At 38.7% G+C, this 26223-nt stretch overlaps 1 protein-coding gene across 1 annotated transcript in view; it reads right to left on the reverse strand.

Annotated features, from left to right (window-relative positions):
• Window positions 1–2082: 2082 nt before the first annotated feature.
• Window positions 2083–26223, reverse strand: part of STK10 (serine/threonine kinase 10) — an 89748-nt gene continuing 65607 nt past the window's right edge. The window contains exons 8-19 of the mRNA XM_070739411.1: window positions 25115–25249; window positions 19456–20037; window positions 17998–18128; window positions 16781–16904; window positions 14368–14547; window positions 13697–13789; window positions 13341–13470; window positions 11501–11625; window positions 10315–10503; window positions 7233–7358; window positions 5222–5335; window positions 2083–4918 (exon numbers count right to left, since the gene is read on the reverse strand). Of these exons, the coding sequence (XP_070595512.1) occupies window positions 4778–4918; window positions 5222–5335; window positions 7233–7358; window positions 10315–10503; window positions 11501–11625; window positions 13341–13470; window positions 13697–13789; window positions 14368–14547; window positions 16781–16904; window positions 17998–18128; window positions 19456–20037; window positions 25115–25249 (2070 nt within the window). The 3' untranslated portion in view covers window positions 2083–4777. The remainder of the gene's footprint in view (window positions 4919–5221; window positions 5336–7232; window positions 7359–10314; window positions 10504–11500; window positions 11626–13340; window positions 13471–13696; window positions 13790–14367; window positions 14548–16780; window positions 16905–17997; window positions 18129–19455; window positions 20038–25114; window positions 25250–26223) is intronic.

A 26223-nucleotide genomic window follows, 5' to 3' on the forward strand; every position in this document is an offset into this window, starting at 1 on the left:
TAACTGACCTACCCAGTAATATCTACAAGAATGTTAAAAGTTGATATAGAAACATGAAAGTAGTAAATGTCAGCCAGAGTTATATCTCATTAAGAGTTAAGATACAATGCTCAGGAGGAAAGCATGGTGAAGGTACTACCCTTGAACTGTTGTTGTTATTGTTGTTCATGTTCAACAAATTGCTGTGGAAGAATTCTGGTAAGGGTATATTACAAGGCATTAAAAGAAGCAACAAATGAGTTCCAGGAAGGAACTGGAACCTTGAAATGTATCAAATGAAAATAGAATTAAATGCAAATGCACAGGCTGAGTCCCACAAAATAAGGCTTGTTCATCATAGCATTGTGAACACTAAAGTAGATTGCTTGGAAAAGGATAGCTCATTTTCAAAAGTTACTTAGAGATTATGGATAACTCCTATCATCTTGATTATAAAAACAAACTGAACAGGAAAATTAGATCCGAATTATTATTTTAATTTGTGACTTGTTTACATATCAAACACAGAAGACAGGCATGCAAATATTAGGCATGGTGGAACATATATAGTAATTGGAACACTTTCACTTTTTTGTCCCCCCATTTATTAAGGAATCAGCTTTTCTGAACTGTTCAAGCTTGGGTGCTGATGATGGAGGTGGGGATAGAAAAGAGAAAACAAAATTATAAAAAGAGCAAAGAAAGGAAGGACCATAGACAACGCTGAAGATTGCTGGTAGTGGCAGTAAGGGCTAAGCACAGCTGCTGAACGGCACTGAAGACAATGGAATAGTCAGAATAGGCAGAGATGGAGAAGTGGCTGAAGTGAGCTTAAAGAGAAGCTGAATAAATCAAGTGTTACAGATCCAGTGTGGACTACCAAATTACAAGTGGACCAGGCATTTGTAAGTCAAAGGTAACCTCTTTTAAATAGGCTGAGGGACTAGCATTGTGACAGTGCAGATTCTAAAGATTCAGAAGAAAGTTAAAGCAAAACATTTAAAGGGTTCTACATTTAGGCAAGAAAACCAAAATGCACAGGTACAGTACTGTATATGTGGTACCTTGCTCAACAGTAGTAACTGTGAAAAGGATCTTGGAGTCCTTGTGGGCAATCATTTAAATATGAGCCAGCAGTGTGCAGCAGCTGCCCAAAAAAGCCAGCACAGTTCTAGGCTGCATAAATAGAGACATAGAATCAAGATCATGTGAAGTGTTAATACCACTATATAATGCCTTGGTAAGGCCATACTTGGAATATTGCATTCAGGTTTGGTCATCACGATGTAAAAATGATGTTGAGACTCTAGAAAGAGTGTAGAGAAGAGCAATAAAGACGATTAGTGGACTGGAGGCGATTAGTGGACTGGAGGCTAAAACATAGGAAGAACGGTTGCAGGAACTGGTTATATCTAGTTTAATGAAAAGAAGGACCAGGGGAGACATGATAGCAGTTGTCCAATATCTCAGGGGTTTCCACAAAGAAGAGGGAGTCAGGCTATTCTCCAAAGTACCTGAGGGTAGGACAAGAAGCAATGGGTAGAAACTAATCAAGGAGAGAAGCAACTTAGAACTAAGGAGAAAATTCTTGACAGAACAATTGATCAATGGAATGGCTTACCTCCAGAAGTTGTGAATGCTCCAACACTGGAAGTTTTTAAAAAGATGGATAATAATTTGTCTGAAGTAGTGTAGGGCCTCCTGATCAAGCAGGGGGTTGGACTAGAAGACTTCCAACTCTGTTGTTGTTGTTGTTGTTATTTACCACTCTCCTCAACAACCATCTAAATGGTCCAGGATGAATGCCCTCAACCTTACCCCCCAGTTGTTCTCAAGTGACTGTGAGGAAGGGTGAGGGTGTAAGCCAGAATCCAGGAAAGCTAAAACAAATATTATAGCAGTTTCATACTATCATCTATGGAACTCACAGTCTATTATTATTATTACCATGATTATTATTACAGTATAGTAGTTCATATCACAATAGAACTATTATAAAGTTACATTAAGAGTCTATGAAAGGTGCAGATCTTCCTTGCTATGAATGTTTTTTATTTTTAAAATAATCAGTGATGAAGACTTGTACATAGTTGAACTAGTCAGTTTGCTTCAAGAATTAATAGTTTAATATTAACACACTCCAATACAGTACATATATTTTCAAGTAAGACCATCTATATTAAAAAAAAACACTTTGTACAGGGCCAGCAAGCTGTGGACTTGGGATTTTTTTTTGGTTTTTTTTAATGCCAATCAACAGAATTCTGAAACACAATTCCACTGTAGCCAAGCCAAGAACATGTATAAATACAGCTCAGCATTGCTGACCTAAAGAGACAAATAGCAGGAATGCAATTCTGGATCGCTATGCAAAGGCTTAGTGGTTCATATTTTATTAGATTATTTACATCATCATTGTAACCCAAAAAGAGAAAATCCTTGAGATTCCCCCTCCCCCCCAAAAAACACTTTATCTGTATAAAAATACAAAATATTTTCTCTCTCCCCTGATGAAACCAAAATATTTTCCCCCTAGGTTGGCAAGCATTTAAAGAAGGGAAGGGATACTTTTTCTTTCAATAACTTTCCTGGAAAAACTGGAAAGTGTATATTGCACAGAGGGAAATTCCAGCCCCTTTGGGAACAGCCAGGATCAGTTTGGCAATTGTGAATGTATGCCATTGTTTGCCTTTTATTTAAGAGAGGAGAAAGAAGGAATTTAAGAGAGGAGAAAGAAGGAATGTGCATACAAATCAATGCACTCAAGACATAATGGTTATAAAGCATCCATTATTTTCAATATGAAGCTAACAATGTTCGTTTAAAGAAAATTTGCCTTTACTTTCAACATTCATGCGCAGGCTTTGTTAACTTTTCTCTCTCTCTCTTTCTCCTCACACATTATTTTAGCACACAGAGTTCTGAAACAGTTTGAAGAGGGTTTAAAGTGCTTTGTGAACACACACTTCCTAATAACCAGTATCCTTTCGGCCGACATTTCTTTCAGATTGTATTTTTCCCCTTGCCACCTTTAATATAATGCTTGACACATTGTGGCTGGCTCTGTCAGCAGTCACTAGTTTACTAAACATCAATTGACATTCCAACAAATTAGCTGTCAGCACAGAAATCAGGTCATTAGCAACAGTGCTTCGAAGAACAGTGCATAAGAAAACAGAACCATCGTTCCTACTGAGAGGGCAACAAGTTGTGCTTAGAATGTCACTATACTGGACACCAAAAGGAATACTGGACCATATTCTCTCCATAAATGCATATCGTTCTGAGATGGTGAGAATGAGTTGTATCAGCTTTCTGTTTGGACTTATAGCTAAACAAGTACCAAACAATGCATTTAGCACACATAGCTGGTTGCTGAAATTGAAGCAACCTGTGTGAATTATACTTCATCAATGAGAAAAAAAAAACAATTTAAATATATAACTCATAGGGAAATGCAAACTGGCAAAGAAGATTAAACCTTTGGAAATTTATATTAAATAAATCAAAACAGTGTGGGAGGGAAAGAAAAGAGATTTCTTTGGTCAAACCTAGCAATACTGAACTGCTTTAGCATTTCAAATATATAATAAAGGCTGTGGCTTTTCTTAGGTGGCCCTTCCCATTGATTCAGAAAAACTGCAAAGGCTGGAATTACTCATAGCCAGCATCCAGCACAGCTTTATTTCAAAACTGTGTCTTCAGTTCTGAGCACACCCAATCATTTAGCACGAGAAAATCTCTAAGCTAGCATTTCCTGCTCTATGAAAACTGGAAAATCATATACAATTTGATACAAAGCAAAGTGCCTTCAATCTTAATCCAGCTACAAATTTGTTGCCATAGACATCTGGGGCTGCTCTTCTTTAATTTACCTAAAGGGTAAACACTAGCTTTTTCCATAACTTCAACAGAGGCTTCATCCTTGACTGTAGAAAAAAATGGAACCACAGAATTCTGGTTCACTAGCACATAGGTAAACCAAAGGTGCAATGCTGCATCTGAAAAGAGAAGCTACTGATTGACAAAGCAGAGAAAGGTCATTCTTCCTTACTGTACATTTACAACGATTAAGCTTGGACAAATCTGTTTATGAGCCTGGTTGGAAGCATTTTCCACAGTTTCTACCCAACCTTCACCATGATAGAGATCCATTCCTTTGGCTACCCTGTTTGTTTTAAGACTGCTTTGCTTCTAAATTTCAGGCTATTCTATATCAAAGGCAAAATAAATGCAAATCATGTCTCAAGCTGTTTGGAAGATGCTGATCAATTCCAAAAGGGAAGCACAGAACAAAAAGCAGTCTCTTGCTTAATTTACAAGGGTAGAGACCATGTGATAGTTTACTGTCATCTTAAAGGCAGGTAACTATCATCTACTTTTGAGAGTCAAAGTTATACTGTTGAGTAAAACCACCTACTCATTTAGCTCAGTTACACAGGGAAGTTAACTTGGAAAATTAAACCAAAACTGTAATTAACCTCTTCCTGGATCTCTTCCACTGTTCCATTAAGAAATGATAAAACTGTCTGGAGAAGGATTCAGCAAGAAATGTAGATTCTGCAGTCGACCCCATCAGGTGGTCGCCTTTAAGCTTGTTATAGCTTGCTTCTAACCTATGTGTGAACCTGCCTCACTGCTAGTGGATCAGATTGCTAGCCACATTGACTATGTGGCACACACAGCTGAACAGCAAACCCTGATCAGAGTTGGCAAACAGAGGAAGGAACCCAGTCTATTGATTTCTTTTCAACAGGGGAATTACCCATTACCAAGCCTTGCCTTCTAAACCCAAGTATTATGAAGCCTCTACAGAGCTGAACGGGACAAATTTAGCAGGCTTGTTTGGTGTCATAGGAGACAGACCATCAGTTTCTTCACTGAGTTTGAAAAACATCTCTTGTTCTCGCTTTTTCTGATTCAGTTCATCTTCTAGTGCCTGAAACACAAAGACAAAAGAGGTGAAAAGGTGATGTTTTCGCTAATAATAACCTTGCCTTCTATTTGGATTTCTGCCAGCTTACATGCAGCTGCAGGTTGAAATGAATATGACATTACAATAAGAAGAACAAAACAATATACAATGCAAGCCTGCTCACAAACATTCAAAAGCCGCCTTAATTGTTTTCCTCTAAATATGGGTCTTGTGGAAATTAACAATTTTTTATCCTTAGTTTGACCAATGGATCTGAAATTAAAATGTTTACAATTTAATTCTGAAATGAGTGCAAATTTTTATCACCTTTTTTCTTGGCCTGAGTTTATCTCGCCAATCTTTGAGGGTCAGGTTATGGTTGTCATCCAGGGCTTTCAGTTTTTGGGTTTCATGTTCAACCAGAAGGTGGCACTTTTCATTCTACATAGCAAGAGAGAAAGAGAGAAATATCAGAAGATATTTTGCAAGGAAGAAATAGCACCAGGCCTACCATTTCTCTGACCTAATTTGAGATTGTATGACCAGCAGCAAATAACATGAAGTTATTGTTCTAATATGATAACAATATGAAGTTAATATACAATTATATAAGTTATTGTTGTAACACAACTCGACAAGGACAAAGCAATAGACGTAATTTACATAACCTTCTGTAAAGACTTTTATTCAGTGGCATATGACAAACTATTTATAAAACTAAAATCTTATGGCATTTCAGGACCCCTGCATAGTTGGATAGTTGTATTTCTGTCATATAAGCAACAAGTGGTCAAAACAGGGAGCGCCCTATCAAATCCTGCACCTGTTAATAGTGGTGTTCCCAAAGGCAATTTTAGGACCAACACTCTTTATACTTTACATAAATCACCTTTGCGATCGTATTACAAGCAACTGTGTTCTCTTCGCTGATGATGTAAAGCTATTCAACACCAACAACAATGCTGCTACCCTTCAAAAAGATCTAGACTGTGTCAGAATGGAGAAAAATTGGCAACTTCAAATGCTCTGTCTTATGCATTGGTAAAAAAACCCCAGAACACAAAATATAAGCTGGGCGGATATGACCTCGTAGAAAATCCTCACTCTGTGATGGACCTTGGAGTACTTATCTCTAATGCTCTAAGTGTCAGAGCCCACTGTAACAATATTGGCAAAAAGGCATTAAATGTTGTTAACCTGGTCTTTCGTAGCTTCTTCTCTAATAATATTGTACTACTAACAAGAGCATACAAAACATTTGCTAGACCAGTTCTTGAATTCAGCTCATCTGTCTGGAACTGCATGCCCGACATTAATACAATTGAGCATGTCCAGAGATATTTCATGATAAGAGTCCTCCACTCCTCTGCTCGCAACAGAATAACTTATGCCACCAGATTTGAAATTTTGGGTTAAGACAAGTTAGAACTACACCACCTTCGGTCTGACCTAAGCATAGTACATAAAATTATCCATTACAATGTCTTACCTGTCAGTGACTACTATAGCTTCAACCACAATACATGAGCACACAATAGATACAAACTTAAGGTAAACCGTTCCAAACTTGATTGCCAAAAATACAACTTCAGCAACAAAGTGATCAATGCCTGGAATCCACTACTAATACTATGTTTTTTCACAAATCCCCACAACTTTAACCTTAGACTGTCTACTGTTGACCTCACCCCATTCCTAAGAGGTCTGTAAGGGTCGTGCATAAGTGCACCAACATGCCTACCGTCCCTGTCCTGATATCCCCATTTATTTGTATCCATTTCATGTATTCATTAACATGTTTATACTTATATCTGTTATCTTATACATACTTGATAAATAAAATAAAAATAAAATAATAGCTTTCTGATATCAGGTAGAAACTAGTTTCATTCCACCAAAAATCATATATTTAATGTGCCTGCTTAACTTGGAGTTAACAAATATAGCATGGTTAGCATATTGTGCTCTAGTCATAAAGACTTGAGATCTATGGTAATCCATGGAGTTTAACTTGATGGCTTTAAGAAAAACCATTCTCTTTCAAAACTAGCATAATGCACCAGGGTTATGGTGGGATTTAAGTGAATTAAATGAACCCACATTTATTTATCTATATTTCACCCCTTGGGTAAAACTTCAGATATAAATGCAATTACATGCCCGCATTTAAAAAAAATCCCTGATACTATTTTTTACTTCTGTTTTAGGACCAACAGTGACCAGTATTAACAAAACTTTTCAGAACAGGATAACAGATAGCTCCAAGTTCTTATACGTGCTGTAATTCTGAAGATTAACAAAAGCATATATTAAACTGAACCATTGATAATCAAGTTACCTGTAACTGCTGGAGTTCATCCATGTTGCTCTCACACTGTGCCAGCATCTCCTTCATCTGTATTTCATGCTTTTGCTGCTGTTGCACTCGCTCAGCTTTTTGTCTCTTATCTTCCTGCTGTGCAAACTGTAATGGGGAGAGCACCAATAATCAGGCAAGGTTTGGATGACTTCCCACCACAGCTATACACCTTAACTTTGAAATGCTTCAGGTAAGTGAAGATTACAATTTTGATTTGTTGTCAGTGAAACTGTTTTAAATCAACTTCTCGGGCAGTTATAGGATTTCTGGATCTACTTGCTTGTATGCTGATGAGTGCTTTATAAATACAATTTGATTTCATTTTTTCCTTACTTAAGCTACACTAAAAATAAGAGGAACTGGTGATCATAGTTATGATCTGTCCACCCTTTCATAAAATCAGATTATGTGACAGAGTGGGCAATTAGAATTATCTCTATTTGGAAACTCATTTAACACTGAAGCCTAAATGTCAGTGATATGACACACAGTTAGACATATAATTCCCAGTAGGCTATGTCTACCAGATTTTTACAGTATAATTCATTGAGTTCATTTGCATGACAAATATAAGTCCAAAATACAGTTTAGCAATTAATTGGCAGTGTGCTGGTACATGTAACTAGACTAGACTTTCAATCCTGGGCTTAGAAAGCTTAGAACTAAGACGCCTTTCTAAGTATTGCCCAAAAGATCATATGCTGCAACGTCCTGCCTGTCAGCGACTACTTCAGCTTCAACCACAACAACACAAGAGCACACAACAGATTTAAACTCAACATTAACCGCTCCAAACTTGACTGTAAAAATTGCGACTTCAGTAACCAAGTTGTTGAAGCGTGGAACTCATTACCAGAATAGTGTCATTCCCAAACTCCCAACACTTTACCCTTAGATTATCTACAATTGTCCTATCCAGATTCCTAAGAGGTCAGTAAGGGGTGAGTACAAGTGCACTAGAGTGCCTTCCGTCCCCTGTCCTATTGCTCTCCTATATCTCCTATACCTTTCTTCTATTCCTATATCTCTTCTTCTATTCTTTCATTTATATGTTTTATTCCTATATCTTCTCTTCTATTCTTTCTATTTTACTATGATTATATCCTCTATAACTCTCATTATGTATTTTACTATGTGTATACCCACTAAAACCCTCATTGTGTATTGGACAAAATCAATCAATAAAATAAATAAAATAAAATACAGTATTGCTGTGGCAGTACCTATGGCTCCTCCTGTGAGCGAATTCATTAGAGAATTCATTATTCAAAGGAGAATCCCTGGTTTGTTCTTCTCAGTCTCAGAATCCTCCATAATTTGTTAGTTGGGCCCACTATGGATGTGGTAGTAGATACAATCAGGGAAAGTATACAATAGCATATTCATTTACCATTACTCATTTTTAAAATTTAAAATATGCCTATTCCGTATTCTCTTTGTTATCCTGTAACATGTCTAAACTGGTTACATGAAACGACTCATTGACAAAAGAATCCTCTGCATATTTTTCATCCATAGCCCCCCTCTCATCTTGGACAAATGGTTTTCCAAACTTGTCTTGAAAACCTCCAGCAATGAAACACCCATCACTCTGGGAGGCAAGCTGTTTTCACTGCTTGAAAATTGTCACTGTCAGGAAAGTCCTCCTTAGTTTCAGATTGGATCACTCTCTGACGAGCCTTTCACCCCTTGCTTCCGGTCCTACCCTCAGGTTCTAAGAGCAGTTAGGAGAGGAGATCAAGAGAGAACAAGGAATCGACTTGGGAAGCAAAGCACACGTGGATGCTTAATGGCCCCTCCCTGGCTGGGGAATAAATAGAAGGAAAGGAGAGTGGTTGTAGGAGACAACAGTTCATATTTCTGAAGATACAGTGGTACCTCGGTTCTCGAACTCCTTGGTTTTCGTACATTTCGGATACCGGACAAAATTTTCTGCAAAAATTTGCTTTGGTATCCGAACAAAAATTCGGATACTGAACAGAATTTTTTTTTTACTATCCGAAATGTGCGACCAGGGCAGCTTTGCAAAGCAGCTGCCACAAGATCTGAGGGGACGGGGTGAGACGGAATGGGAGTCGGGATCTGACACGCCTCTCCTGGCCGCCCTCTTAACAGCCTCCCAGTCTCTATGTCTAACTGCTCCAAGCTGCAGGAAGGGTAGGGCTGGTTGCAATACCGGCAGCTTCGGGGGGCTCCTTTCCTCAGCGGTTCAGTTTGTTACCTCCAGGCATCTGTACCAACTTTTTCTTTCCCGGCGGCGGTGGCTCCGGCGGCTTCCCTTCATCACGTGATGTTCCCGATGCTGCTGCTGCTCCTTGGAGCAGTTAGACAGTAGAGACTGGGAGGCTATTTAGAGGGCGGCTAGGAGGGGCGTGTCAGATCCCGACTCCCATTTCCTCTCACCCGTCCCCTCAGATCTTTATCCCATAGGAAATAGAGGAAATAGATTTAATTGGTTCCCAGCAAGTCAATGGGCTGAGAACCAATTAAATCCATTTCCATTATTTCCTATGGGATAAATTAATTCAGTTCTCAACCAAATCAGTTCTCGACCACACTTCCGGAACGAATTGTAGTCGAGAACCGAGGTACCACTGGATTGGCTCACTACCTTTCGTGCCACAAAGACTGCTTGCCCGAACTTAATTTGCAGCCTTTCAGCCAGGAGCTCACAAATATCACAAGGAACTGATAAGGTCTGTACTGCAGTTAACTCCTTGAAAGACTAATATCTGGACTTTTCAGTGGATGAATTCAATTAATTCACAAGAGGAAAATAAAGAGGGTTTTTTTGTGACAAGGAATCTGTTTCTTGTTTCTGCTAAAGCTGGGTCAGAACACCATGCAAGCACGTGAAGCTGCATTTGTGAAAGTGGTGCATGCACTCAAAACCATCCCTACTCCCCACTCCCCCATGCTACTGCTGCCTCTGGTGGTCCACCAATCTGGAATGTAAGTCATTTATGAAGAAGTTGAAGAGCACGGATCCCAAGACACCACTATATCTAATCAGGCAGGTCCTTCAGCAAGATGGCTGCCCAACTCTGACAGCCAACTTCACCTGTTTTATCTTCTCTCTCTGTTCTGAGGCACTTCCACTGGAGTTGATATGGAGACTCTTTTTATACATGGCCATGCGGGTTTTCCCTTCACTCCTCTGAATTTTGGGGAGACGGGCCCTCTCTTGCTGCTGCCGAACTTTCAGCTGTTCTATCATGCGCTGGTTATATCGTTGCATTTGCTCGCATTCCTGCAATATAAATCACCACAATGTCCCACATTACATTCAGAGACGTCAATGGCAAGGAGCCACAAATTATTGAACAAAAAACAAAAGGATTGTTGAGGGAAAGAGAGAGAAATAAGATCAATCTGTAAGACCTGAAGATGCAGAGGAGGCTAGAACAGTTTTTTTGTTCCCTGAAGGAAACAACATCAATGCCTCCAGTTCCTATGAATGCATCTCTAGAGTAAGCTATTGGGAACTATCACAGAGACAGTAATGCTAATTAAACCAGATGAAACATAAAAATTATCATAGAAAGCTGCCAAATTACAGATCTACCCAGTGGGATTTCTTAATGCAAATCATAATCAGTATGTTATTTATGTGCGGAAAGACTATTGTTCAATGCAATGTGCAAATTATATGTAATAAACTATATACATAATAAGCAATATATCAATATTAGTGATCATCCAGACCTACAGTAAAGCTGCCAACAAATCAGAGGTCCAATATATACTATTGTATTATTAGTACAATATTATTGTATATATTAGTATTCTCCACATAGAGAAAGAACATTAGAATCACCTCTAATAGAAATGAAAGCAGATTTGCTAGATTCAATGCAATTTCTATAACAGCAAAAGGCAGAAATAGAACATTTGGTCTAATGTTGTTTCTTTATCTGAAATCAGAGTTTAATCGGGTTTGAAGAAATTTTCATTAGCAAACTTGACTATAATCACAGTGGCTATTGGAACTACAACCCAACACATTGAGAGAATCCTAATTTAGGAGATTCTAACTCTAAGTGTGTATCCTCCCCCTAAATTACTATGGATGATTGTTTTACAATCAGAGTACTCCTTTCCAGGCGCTCTTAGCAGCCCACAGTTACTGTACAATTTTAAAACTTAAGCATTATGATGCTCCACCAAATGAGTTTTTCCATATCTCAATACTCCGATCCCTCTGCACGCTAGCTTTGTTTCTGTATATCTGAAACTTTATATCCCACCTTGTCATGTTTCCGGAGCAGCTCGTGTCTCTGGAGGAAATACTGATCTTTCAGCTGCTGTTTGAAAGTCTGGTGCTTCTCCTGCAGATGGTGCTCTTCAAGATCCCAAATAGTAGCTTCTCGGTCTACAGCATTAAAAAGACAACAACACCTAAATATATATATGATCGTTCAATACTTAAAAGAGAGAGCAAGAGCAACTGTTTCAATCTCAAGGTGTCTACCCTCATGCTCTGTTTCTGTCCCCTCAACTTTCTCTTTACATTAAGACATAACAGGCCTGAAATTAAAAAGTGAATGAATGTCAAGAGCAGCTGTTTTTCCTTGCACAGGGGTTCCGAAAGCAACACAAGAGAAATAATATGTGTCTGTGGGAGGGAATTGACTGCAAAATCTTTGCTACAAGTGGCACGCGGAGTCATATTGGAGGGCACAGGAGACTTTTCCATGTTTCAGCTCTAGCTTCCTTGAAGCCCCGGAGGCAAAAAAAAAACCCCAACTGGCAAACTGGAAGTTCAGAAAAACGCAATTCCGGTTTGCCATTGTGCTGTTTTTTGCACTACAGGGGGTTCAGGGAAGCTTCCTGAAGCCCCAGAGTGAAAAAAAATGGGCAAACTGTAAGTGTGTTTTTCTGAACTTCCAGTTTGCCCGTTGCACTGTCTTTTGCACTCTGGAGAGTTCAAGAACAGCTTAAATTAAGAAATACAAACAAACAAACAAAATAAATCCATAGATTGCTGTTTGGCACCATTTTTAAAAATAATTGTCAAAAATTGGTGATACCTTGGAGCATCTTCTAATGTATGAAACTTTTGCATGCAACTTTTAAAATTCACATTTCAAAGAAAAATGGTAATCTCCTCCCTAATCTATAATTTTGCATATGGATTCCTTTTTTAAATGTTTTTTGTCTGCTTTCTTTCTTAATTTTTTTGTAGATGATCAGGCTGAGAAGAAAGTCAAATGCATCATACGTGAGCCTCCCCCCCCCAAGTAACTTAGGTCCAGGCTCCCCGTGCAGGTTAGGAATAGGGTTAGGGTCCAGGTAAGGTTAGGAATAGGGTTAGGGTTAGTATATTGACTCTTTATCTGGCACCAATTTGCCTTGACTGTTAGTAGATCAGGTTGCAGAGAATAAACTCGCAGCACTTTTAAACTCTATATTGGCTCCCGGTTTCCTGAACTTGACATTTTTTCTCTTTTTTCTGCATATGTACATTTAAAGAAATGCAAACACTCTAATAGATGAGATCTCCTCCCATCATCTCTTTTATGAACAGTTCGTCAGAGGAGATCTTTTACTAAAGAAAGATGATCAATCATATACTACAATGTGGAAAGAATTCATATTATGGTGGCTTTTGCTTCCTTAGAAAACTCTAGTAAAGATTTATTTTTAGATTTCTATTTCTATTTTTTATTCCAACTCTCACCAGCACCAGCCAGGAAGCTTGTGGAATAACACAAGTTTTCCTTGTTATAGGTAAGCTCTATTTTTGATGTTTCATCGTTGGCTTTCAAGCTAGCACTGTGATGAAAAAGGGCTGGAAAACCTATAACTTCAGATTAATTGGCTACTTTTCCCAAAACAACTCTCTATCTTAAACTCATTATTTTAAAAGCTTAAAACATTACTCCAAAATATAAATACTGATGAGCACTCAAGACAATCCAAGGCATGCTTCTCATTACTGTAAAGGATTTGCATTCTTCCTGTTTACAGCTTTCTCAATGCTCTCCAATAGGTTGCACTGCCTTTAAACAAAAACATATTCTTCTTAGTCTGACTTTGTTACTCGTAAACCATTCTAACCGGTCCATTTAAAGGGGGGGGGATCACCTCTCATAAGTTGCTGCTTTTTATTGAGGCAGTCTCGTTCTTTGTCACAGATCTCTTTCCGATTCTGAGCTGTAATGTTTTTCATAGCCTGCTCCAGATCCTCAGATTGCTTGGCTATAAATTCTTGTTCCTGCAATGAGAGAGGAGATGTATGAATGCTCGTCTTGGCTGGCCAGGGCTTTCCTAAATCTGCCAACTTTTAGATATGTTGGGACAGTAATTCACAAACTAATTAGAAACTAGAATTCCAGACTCTCTGAAGGTCTTTGAGATAATCCACAATGTTTCTGGTTGGGCATCTACGTTGCTGTAAGAGTTTGTGCTACAATGTCAATTAAATCTCTCTTGTGCCTTACCATAACTTGCTTTTTTTGTACAAATTCATCCATCTTCACTTTCATGCTGCTCTTGCGTTGTTGCCTTGGGAGCTTTTCAATGTCATTCTTGAGCTTCATAAGAAGGAAAAAGACAAACAGTCAAACTTTTGAGATATTAAGAACCCCTGGGGTTAGCAGAAAACTGAAGAGTGCAGTCAGTTTTTTGCTTCTCTTCTGCCTCTCCTTCCTACTGTCTTGCTGTTGCTCATTCTTTTATTATTGGCCATTTTTAAATTGGCATTGTCCCCCAAATCCCTCCCTAAATACTTTTGTATTCAACAATTCCATCTAGGTCAATAGAATGTATTTCTAATATGTCTATAGAGAAATGTCTAAAGATGTTGAAAAAATTTGTGGAAGGAGTGAGATTCGAACCAGGAACTTTATAACTTACAGCTCAATCATTAAGCAACTTCATTAGCTCTTCAGGTCATCCTCCTTCCTATCTCACCCCAGTTATTCATTCTTCTTTCCCTTACTCCCCTCCCTGTATTCCTGTATAATTTTTCCCCTTAAACTACTTTCTTCATTGTCCTGGATTTTCACCTTCCAACCCCCTTGAACTGCTTTGTTCATGACAAACACTGTAGCTGAGAACTGGGGGCTGCCATCCTAAAATTATCCTAGCGCGTAAGAATTCAAAGCTTTACCTCTTTCTTTTTTTGTTTCTGCAGTTCTTGAAATTTAACCAGATCCCGTTCTTGCTCTATACGGATACGTTTAGCTTCATCTCGCCGGTGTAAGGCATGATCTTGCTCCATTTTTTCAATCTGCTGCTTCTGTTGCCGTTCTAGATTTTCTAGTTCCGTGTCATAAAACTTCTTCTTTGACTACACAAGAAATGTCAGACAGAATCTTAAATAAATTGATATTTTTCTTAATTCAGCAATAAAAGCAAAGTTTGGGGGGGGAAACAAATGTAGGTACCAAAGTTTGGTTTCATATAAAGGATCATTAGTTAATTTCATATTAAATCTAAAACATCCTTTCACTATATTTTTCTGTGAACATTAACAAGTATATTGCTCGAGCTACAACTGAGAAGTAACCCTTATTATTTCACTTTGGATTCACCAAGAGAAAGTAAGACCACTCACTTCATCATGCTTGCCCTCTTAATTTTTTTAATGTTTTAGTTTAATATAATTTCTTTGTTGTGAGTCACCCAAAGTTGTTGAGAGTCAGGCAGTATACATTTTTTAAATACAATAGTAGCTGTAATGTGAGACTTCTGAACTAGTGCAGGAAGGATGGACAATATTTTGGAACTAGTGGCTTCACTGATCTTAAAGCAACTCTTTTGGGGATGATAGGATTCATTTTGCTGATCATTGGTTCAGCAATGGCAGTCTGGACAATACCCATTAGGAACTGACTGTGGCATCCTTGTCTGTAATGCTGCATTACTATTACTATTAGTCTTCTCATCGTTCCTATCATCCATCTCCTCCCACTTATGACTGTATGACTATAACTTATTGCTTGTATCCTTACAATTTATATTAATATTGATTGTTTCCTGATCACTTATTTGTACCCTGTGACAATCATTAAGTGTTGTACCTCATGATTCTTGAGAAATGTATATTTTCTTTTATGGACACTGAGAGCATATGCACCAAAGACAAATTCCTTGTTTGTACAATCACACTTGGTCAGTAAAGAATTCTGTTCTGTTCTATTGGCTGTGGATTGCCTGTGTGTGTGTGTATGTGTTACAGTAGTTCAGGAAAACGCTGTTCAAAATTCCTTCTATATATAAGATTGGATGAGGCACATTAGCAACAGGAAAAAATAATGCATGAAATTACACAAATATAGGAATAATTTCAGAGAACATTATAAATGATCAAAGAATGAGAAATTCCTATTAAAACTGGAAATGTGTAGCCCTGAGAAAACTTATGGATGGCGACTGTTAATCGTTCAAATATAGTATTTGAAACATCATTGCCATTTTTTTGGGGTGGGTGGGAGAGATTTAACAATAGAGAAGCTGAGAAGGATTCAGCAATGCTGATACTGGCAGATGAAATGATTGCATCTGTTTACATTACTCTTCAACCTTGTATTCTCCAGATGTGTTGGAGTACAGCTCCAACAAACCCACATTACTATAGTCACGATGTCTGCATGCCCTTGGGTGTGGGATAATACTTGCAGAAGACCCTGAATTAGGGGTGACATACTATGAGACATAAGAAAAGTAACCAGAAGGAATTTCTTCTGCCAGAATGTTTAGCTAAATATGACTTTCCTGACATTCTGAACATGAAGGAGAATCTGGAACAGAAATGCATACAAAAATTTTACAATGGAAAAATGTATAACCAAAGAATAATTATGTTTGGATGGGAGACTCCTGCAGTTTTTTTAGTAGGGTGAGGAATTATTAGGGATAGAAGGAAGAATAGTCCTTGTTTTGCATGTGCTAAGCCAGGAATATGAATCTTTGTATGTTCCAAATCCCTGGTTCCCAATGTGGGGCCTACGCCCCATGGGGGGGGGTCAATTTGATTTTTTAATAGGGGCAATTGGAACTTTGTTTAAACCGAGGGAGGGGTGGATCAGGATTTTAGAGATGCTTAGGTGGGACATGGGCAAAAAAAGTTTGGGAACCACTGTCCCAGATGTTTTGAACTGCAACTTAAAAAATTAGCATGAGAAGTGTTTGAAGACACTAAAATATAAACACGGGAAAATTATTCTGAATAATAAAAGATTACAAGCCCCTCTGACACTTAAAATCCACAACAAACAATAAAAATGTTATGTTACCTTGGTTTTGTTGTGTTGCTATGTTGTTATATGTTATGCTATTATGTTATGTTAAATGTTAGGTTATGATATACAATATACATTAAAATATATGTACTAAAACTGATCCATTCGCACACAAGTAAGATTGCCATTCTCTCCATAATTCTTCAGATAATTGACACTATTTTTAATGCCAAGGTTTAAGTTTCTTCCTGGCCGAATTAATTCCACTTCTGGCTTGTTGGTTTTTCTTTTCTCCATCTCCAGCCAACTTCTGAGATAACAATACCTTTTCTCACTTACATTCATTTCTTGTTCAAAACGTTTTAACATTTGTTCCAGGAGCAGCTGATGTTTGTTTGACAATTGTGTCTGATGCCTATGTTCCTCTTTCTGAAGTAAGCGTAGCTCCCGCAGCTCCTGACGCCTGAAGAGTAGAACAGCAAAGCAGAACAGAAGTTTAGAAACAAAGGAGACGTTTTCCCTTTAAAATTAAAGCTACGCAGGAGTACCATTTAGGCTAAAATAATTATAATGAAGACTAGTCAAGATAGGTTGCCTGATGTCATCTGCATTCCAAGTATCACAGTGTTTCTCAACCTTGGCCGCTGGAAGATGTGTGGACTTCAACTCCCAGAATTCCCCAGCCAGCAGAGCATTCTGGGAGTTGCATTCTGGGAGTTGAAGTCCACACATCTTCCAGCGGCCAAGGTTGAGAAACACCGATCTAGAATCTCCTTGAGGGGAGAATTGACTCTTTCAATCACTGTCGTGAATACACACCACTTTTGGGCTGCAGCCAGAATATTTTGAAGAAGAGCTGGTTTTTCTCAGCTGTTTCTTGTTTATATTTGCACTTCTGGCCTTGAATTATTCAGATTACATCATGCAAACATTTTGAATAAATGCAGTTTAGTAAAATCCAACAACTGCGTGCAAAAATATATCTCTGTCTGAAACTTGACAACAGAATGAACAACTAAGGTAAGTTTGTAGTGTTGACCTCTGTTGAACTGAGTTTTAGAAAACTGTTGCCATTGGTCACTTTTGGGGGGTATAATTTAGATTTGTACATCTCAAGCTGCTGCCAGACATTTATTGACTCTTGTGCTAATAAAAAAGAACAGGCAAAAATATTAGCAATGGATTACTGAACTTTTTGTTTTCCCTTCCCCATTCTTGTTCTGTTGCATGGTTTAGTGCTTTCTATATATATTATTTTGCAACTCCCATAAATCCAAGCTATTGGCCAAGACGGATGGAATACTGGATGATAAGTCTTAAAATCTGGTTCCATAAGATCATTTATAATTTCCCATGAATAGAAACCTCGTGGATATGCTTCTATGTGCTATACTTGAACAAGCTCTAAAATGACCTGCTATTTTTGTAGATACTCTGGCCCAAGGCTGAATCTTATTACCATCAGAAAATTCTTCCTAATATTTAACTTTTTCGCTGATTACCTCAAGAGTCATGTCTGTATACATCCTTAGAAACAAAACACAATTTTAGCTTGCCTGAGGAATCTCATCTCTTCATCCTTCTTTTCATCTTCATTGATGATTTTTGAAGTGGTAACACTCACTTCCACGCCATCTACTACAAATCTTCTTGTTCGTTTCAGTGTCATGTTCTGCATTTTTGCATTCTACACACATAACAAAAGAAACAGTGTAGAAAGACGACAAGACATTCTGGATACGGAGTAGTTATTTATTGTAACTAAATGAACTATGTTTCCCAAAAGCTTGACAGGAATTATAATCACCATGGGGAGAAGAGGAATAACGGCTACTTTTCTAGCAAAGAAATTCAGATTCCAAGATGATATTAAGAAATTTAAACAATAGATTTCACACATATGCTTGATTTGTATTATTCATTTTGCTTTAAGTATTTGCATTTGAGGGAGTTTGGGGAAGGGAGGGCAATTAGAAGACTTTAACAAAGAGCAGGAGGAACTGACAGTTACTGAATGCCAATCGTTTTTCTGAAATTTTGAACTATGAATTTCTCTGAAATCACAAATATCCTCTTTTTCCACAAAAATAAATAAAAATAGAAATAGGACTCATCCTCCCTTTCCATGTTTTATTATTACACTATCCATCTCTAGGCAGGCAGCAATGCCGCTTGGCGGGACCCAGGGGAAGAGCCTTCTCTGTGGCGGCCCCGGCCCTCTGGAACCAACTCCCCCCAGACATTAGAATTGCCCCCACCCTCCTTGTCTTTTGTAAGCTACTTAAAACCCACCTCTGCGGCCAGGTATGGGAGAATTGAGATACTCTTTCCCCCTAGGCCTTTACAATTTTATGCATGGTATGTCTGTACGTATGTTTGGTTTTTATAATAATGGGTTTTTAATTGTTTTTAGCATTGGATTATTATTGTATGCTGTCTTGTTATTGCTGTTAGCTGCCCCGAGTCTCTGGAGAGGGGCGGCATACAAATCCAATTAATAATAATAATAATAATAATAATAATAATAATAATAATATTGTTTAGATTTTTGAATGACATCATTTGCAATGGTGCGTCATCAGTCATTAGTTGGTAATGCTAATGAGAATTAAAATCCAAAGCACTTGTGAAGCATTTGGTTGTTTCCTTCTGATTTCTGGACCTGAAAGTTTCTTACCTCCCTATCCACTGCAGCCCAAAACACAACCTGATTGTAGTAGAAGATGCTGCTGAATTTCCTAACCCTACAATCCAATGATGCATTGTTGCATCAGTAGATAAAGAGACATGGAGTTTCTAGCTCACCTTGGCAAGCAATTAAAAAAAAATTAGTGGGAGCAGGAGTGCTATTTCTATTACAGTGAAGGACAGCAGGAGTTGTTCTCTTTCAACCTAAGCAGTGCTTATCATCTCTGATGGCACAAAATAGAGGCAGCTACGGCTGCCCTTTTTGTTGATCATTCAATGGGGCGCCTACATAACTCTCTGCCCCACCCACGATCTTCAATTCTTACCTTTAGGCAGTGGGACCCGCTGCCTCTGTTCAGGGACAAATCAGTAGACAAAGAGATGTTGAGGTCCATACTCTCTGAAGCAGAGGTGCTTCCGGAATCAGAATCTCTCTTGAAGCTGTCATTCTCAAACTGAGGAGAGTTCACACTCCCATTGGGTAGCTTTTCTTCCCTCGGTGTTTCAAGTAGGCTGTTTACAGTATGACTTCCCCAATTTGAATCCTCACTGTTTGCTGTCTCAGTGCTTTCCTTCTGGTGGTTGACAGCCCCATCCTCTGCTGGTTTAATGTTTTCATTGGGCGGCAATGCCTGGGGGATGGTGGTTAACCTCTGTGTGGCACCAGGAAGGACTGAATAACTTTCTATTCCCAATAATTCTGAGTGCACAGCAGTTTTGGCCAGAGCTTCAGTTCTAGCTTCTTCCTCCAAAAGCCTGTTGTCCTGCCCATCTATAACTTCCTTAACGTGCTCCAAAGGCAACTTTGGTCCATTGGCCACAAGTGATAAGCGGTTTTCTTGAAGCTTTTCACCTTCCAAACCTAGCTGGCTTGTAAGAGAGGAATGTCTCTTCTGAACGTCATGAAGCTGAGTGAAAGAGGAGGGGAGACAAGAGGAAGATAATGAAAGTATCCTTTAATTTTTTTTTGCTTGAAGGAACAATTACGAACAGAACACTGAACACATTGAGATAAAACAGACTCATTCTAAGGAGAAACAGGATCACATTCACCTCCAGAAAAGAATTTTTGCAAACAAAACCATTGAAACTTGGGCTGAGGTAGGTCACTTGTTTCATCATTGAGTTATTAGGGTACTTTGAGTACCTAGAGAATATTCTCCCGCCCTGCCGGTTTATAGAATGGAGGTGGAGAGGAAGTGGGAGTTAGAAGTAAAAGGGACAGTTTAATTCTCTCCTAGTAATTTGGCACATGATGAGCAGGCTTTCTCCTCTTCTGCTTCATCAGTTCACAGAAGTCTCATTGCTAGTCTATAAAATGTTCTTGCTAAAGAACAGCTGACAACATCCTGCTAAAATCTTCCAGAAAGCTGTGTTTTGACTTTTCTTTTGACACTGATAGTGAACTGTTACTTGAAGTATGTTGCCCCAGTTCACTCTTTGCCAATCTTGCTTTCTTTGGCCTGCCTTCATACTTCTCAATTTCTGATGATCTTTCCTCCATAAACCTTCTGTCAAGGATACAGGATCTCCAATTTATAAAAGAAAAAAAATGCTATCACAAGAATAAGGGGGAACAGAATGGGATATTAGACATCTTTGATATTGAGCTGTAGCACTACTAAGGCAGAAGCAGAGATCACTCCCTCCTACCTCTACAGGGCAGTATCTCCTCCTCTTCATCCATACTGTCCAATCTTCAGAATTTCACTACTATGAATGTAGAAATCCAAAGAGTAGAAAAACTCTAGGATCTATGGTGAGGTATCTTGACAAGGAGATCTACCAGGAACTAGCAGTTATACTGAAGACTCTGGCTTGTGCAGTCACTGGCTACTGATGGCTATGTCTGAATGGAGATTGGGAACCTGGACAGAGTGTAATACTATAACAGCTTTTTCAGTATTTCAATGTTGTGTCCTCTGTGCCTTGTCTTTAAACCATACCAGCTTTTCTGGGAATGTTATTCTTTCATCTGCACTTGAAAAACATTTTTTTGCCTTTTCCTATGAACCTAGAATTTTAAGTCTCCTAGTCACTTGGTTAAGTTGGGTGGCCATACAAATAAATCTTAAAGATAAGCTATTGATAATAAAATTTTGCTTATCTTTATTTAGATTGGACTGGCACTTTTGTGTCTTGATTTCAATTCTGAATGCATATGTACTACAAATTAATGAACTCTGAACAATTTTGCTAAAGCTCTGCAGGAAGATTTGTCTAGCATTACCATTATATTCCTTCTTTTGTGTCCATTAGATTGGCTTTATAATGAAGGGACTACATTTTTTCCTGCCCTTTCTCCAGTGAATTTGGGATGATGTGAAATAGTAATTTCACTATCTTCCCGTTCATTCCCACAATATCTTTGTGAAGCACACTGGCTGAGAAACAGTGATTGGCCCAATCAATCTTCTACTGTGACATTCAAACAATCATTCACCCGGTAGCAAACTGTTAAAGTTCCTGATCACTAAAATTAGAATGAGCTAAATGGGGCTGGAAGGATGATGATTAGTAACAAAAACCTCAGAGTTCCTGTTGCCCCAACTAGAACTAAGCATGCTTTTTGGACTATGCAAGTTGTGGTTGTTCAAATATAAACTGAAGCTGCACTGAGGAAGGGCTCATTGTTGAAAAGCTCATCAGAGCCTATTAGAGAGAACTAAATTGGGACTGGATTCCCTCCCTTCCATCTGAGTAAGAAACAAAGGCAGAGCCATTATCTATCTCCTTTAAAAGTAATATGCAATTTGGCTTCAGGAAACCACTCCTCTTGCTTTGAGGATTTCACCAGATAATGACTATCAAGCATTTTCACATGCAAAGGAATAGGGAAATTAGTAATGAAAGTGCCAAAAAGTAGAACTGAAGTTTTCCTGGGAGCAGAAGGCTTCAGGCTGTCCTTCTACATAATATGTACTACTAATGACTGCCCCCCCCACATCCATTTCACTTTCTTTTCAAACTCTGTATTGCTCACCATTGTACTGGATAGAATCAGAGTTGCTTCAAATATTATTAATAAAGTCTTGGCAGCTAGTGACGGGAGTGCTGGGCCAAAATTGTGTACTGCATTTTTTACTTTTTTCTTTCAAAAGAGATGGGAGGAAAAAAATGCTTTTCATTGTTTTCACCAATGGAAAACAATATTTACTGAAATCCCAAGGAAAAAATGGAAGATTTTTGTAGCTCTTTTAATTAGGAGATGGCCAAGGAATGAAGGCAGATATTCTGTCTCCCATTGTGAACTGCTCTACAGCAATCTTTGTCTCTCTGGCTTTCCTGTGCTTCAGTTTAATTACAAGAGAGGCAACCACAACAGACGTTCTCACACAAAGCTTCTACTTATGAGCAGGGGTCTCCAAACTTGGCAACTTTTAAGACTTGTGGATTTCAACTCCCAGAATTCCTCAGCCAGGGAATTCTAGGAGTTGAAGTCCAGAAGTCTTAAAAGTTGCCAAGGTTGGAGATCCCTGTATTAGATAGCCAAAGAGGCTGCAGAGGTGAGGATTAAAATGAAAGACAAATCAGACAGAACAGCAGCATTTCTACCACATTATTGTATTAAAACACAAAACCACAACAAAAATACATTCAGAAGAAAACGTAAGAATGAAAAATAGAAACAGAAACTTTATTCTTGAGGGAAGGAAATCTCTAGAAATGGTGGTAGAGGCCTGACTATAGATTTTTTTTTAACAGATTTATAGGCTTTTGGTGTGGACCAGGAAAAAAATGAAATTATGATGTATGGTTTTGGTAACTGGGAAAAACAGATTATAGAAAAAACATAAATCATGTAATCCTAGACTATGAAGTTAATTTACATGCATATTTATACTGCTGTGAAAAAAATGGGAAACTACTACTTCACATTTTCTTTCTTTCTTTTTCTTTCCTTCATTTGTAGATTTTTCTTCTCTCTTTTTCTTCTTTTCCGCTCTTATTTTAAATAATTGTTATTGCAAGTATTTATCTTTCATTTTCAAAACTTCAATAAAGTTATATGAAAATAATTCTAAAAAGGAAGTAAAGTTATTCTTCACTGCAAGCAATCTCAATCTTAGCTATATTTTCTACAAACAGAAATCGTTGACTTCCTACTAGTATTAGAGACACACACCTGTTACAAATCCTTTATATTTGCCTTAATTTAAAAAGGGTTGTTACAATTCACATGCAATGAGGTGCACATCTGCCAGTGTATTTGATACAGGAGAAGAGCTGAGGCAACATGTGCAGCTGTCTCTGTCTGTGAGTGTATGTTCATACCTCAGAAGGAAGGAAGGGGAAGTAACCTCAGGTTAAACAATCTCTAGGGCAAAAAGAAGGTAGGGGGGTGGCCAATGTATTCTTAACTCTTAACTATACAGTGGTACCTCTACTTAAGAACTTAATTCGTTCTGTGACCAGGTGCTTAAATAGAAAAGTTTGTAAGTAGAAGCAATTTTTCCCATAGGAATCAATGTAAAAGCAAATAATGTGTGCAAACCCATTAGGAAAGAAATAAAAGCTCGGAATTGGGGGGGGAGGAGGAGGAGGAGGAGGAGGAAGAAGAGGAGGACAGTTGCTGCCCAGAGCAAAGAGATCATTTCTTTTCTCTGGGCGCTGGTGGAGGTTTATTCCCTCTCCAAGCGCCCAGAGAAAGGAAAATGCTTCATTCGCTCTGGACTGCCAAAGCCTCCTTAAGCGCCGCCGAAAGGCTCCTCTGGCAGCCCAGAAAAGCCTGAGATGGCTGGGATTAAAGGGGGAATGGCAGGAAACTGGCTGGGCCTTTGTGTCGCTCTCAAATTTCCTGGGAAATTTTTCCAGGCTCGGGTTTTTAAGTAGAAAATGGTTCTTAAGAAGAGGCAAAAAAAATCTTGAACACCCGGTTCTTACCTAGAAAAGTTCTTAAGTGGAGGCACCACTGTATTCTACGGTCTCCTTGTAACCAAAAAGTCATGAGAAGGTACAGAACCAGTATTTTTTATTTTATACCTCTAGCAATATGGAAAGCAAAGCTACCACGCTCCATTCTATCCTACCCCAAAATTACTACTGTGTCAGTACGATATATTCTTGGTTTTCTTGTGGTTATTTTTGTTGAAAAGTTGGTTTGTACAAACTTCCAAATACTGTACCTCTTTCAAATGCTGTGTTTATTTTATTCATGTCAGGGACAAAAAGCAGAAAGAGACGAAAGGTTGAGCTAGCTTACAAAGTAATACTGTACAGAAGATTTCATTCTTCTTATCCAGCGAAACCATTGATGGATGGGAATGTGCACAGTCTGCCCTACCTTACCCCACTTGGAAAATAAAAGGTTTTTTTTAGATAATATCCTTGTTGTTGGCTAGGGACTGTAGATCTCACCTTGCTTGATGATCCTGAATCATTCAATGGACTAAACAACTCTTCCCTGTTGGAATGTTTATCCTTCTATCTGTCCCAGCTAAGCCTGAAAGTAGCCAGCACAGTTCAGAGCTTGTAGTTTTAATCCTAAGCAGCTAAAGGCTACGTTCTTCATAGTTAAAGATGCCAACAACTTTTCCTAAGGGGCATGTTTGTCCACACAGCGAGTGCATTTACTGAGAAAGTCATCTTGCAAGCGGAAAGGAAAGGCTTGGCTCCCTGCCCAAACATTGTTTGAAGGATTCCTGGCTGCTGAATGAAGTGCAGCCTCTTCTCATCCAAGGAGCCCATTCTTCCTGCCCACCTGCACAAAGGCAACACAACTTCTCTCCTCTCCAAGTAGTTGCAGGGGTCAAAGGTGGCCAGCATTTTGCTTCCAAAAATACAGCTCATGTAATTTGTGGACTCCAAAGCATTTTTAATGTGAATGTATACATATGCCTCTGTCTACTAATGTGTATGTGTATAAGCACACAATCATATATGTATAGGGAGAAAAGTACTACAGTATTTCATTTTTTGTTTTGAAAAGTGATATGTTTCCTTAATACAAACATCATTTAATGCAACAAAAGAAATTCAACTTACAGAGGCAGATTCTGACGAGTCCTCTTCCTCACCTTCCTCTCTATTGTCTTCAATTTCCTCCATCACTTCAGCCTTTGCCTCTGCCACCAGCTCACGTAAGGCTTTATTACTGGTGACCTTGCTGACAAACGGATGCTAAAAATAATCAAGTTCATGATTACCAAACTAGTCTGATTCTCTTGCAAATTAAGAGCAAGACAAAGTGAATGTAGAGATCTTATCAGCTGCTTCCTCCCTTCCTTTGCTACTATACAGTACTATCATGTACTATACAGATAGTCCTCCAATGTATTGTTAAGATATTCATGAACTGGGAGAGCCATGTTAACAAGGCCAATGAGAGCCAAACACTTCTGAATCTGTGCAGAGAATCGAAACTGTAAAATTATGCTTAGGACTGGGCGTGGCTCACTCTCCACTACACTTACTTACTTACTTACTTACTTACTTACTTACTTACTTACTTATTTATTGGATTTGTATGCCGCCCCTCTCCGCAGACTCGGGGTGGCTAACAACAGCAGTAAAACAGTACAACAAAATACAATACTAAAAAACAGTTAAAAACCCATTATATATAAACCAATCATACATACAAACATACCATACATAAAATTGTAAAGGCCTAGGGGGAAAGTGTATCTTAGTTCCCCCATGCCTGGCGGCAGAGGTGGATTTTAAGCAACTTACGAAAGGCAAGGAGGGTGGGGGCAATTCTAATCTCTGGGGGGAGCTGGTTCCAGAGGGTTGGGGCTGCCACAGAGAAGGCTCTTCCTCTGGGTCCCGCCAAGCGACACTGTTTGGTTGACGGGACCCGGAGAAGACCCACCCTGTGAGACCTAACTGGTCGCTGGGATTCGTGCAGCAGAAGGCGGTCCCTGAGGTAATCTGGTCCGGTGCCATGAAGGGCTTTATAGGTCATAACCAACACTTTGAATTGTGACCGGAAACTGATCGGCAACCAATGCAGACTGCGGAGTGTTGGTGTAACATGGGCATATCCAATAAATAAATAAATAAATAAATATTTGGGAAAGCCCATGATTGCTCTCGCAGCTGCATTCTGCACGATCTGAAGTTTCCGAATACTTTTCAACGGTAGCCACATG

This window comes from Erythrolamprus reginae, chromosome 2 (genome assembly GCF_031021105.1).
Source record: "Erythrolamprus reginae isolate rEryReg1 chromosome 2, rEryReg1.hap1, whole genome shotgun sequence".
NCBI lineage: Eukaryota > Metazoa > Chordata > Lepidosauria > Squamata > Dipsadidae > Erythrolamprus > Erythrolamprus reginae.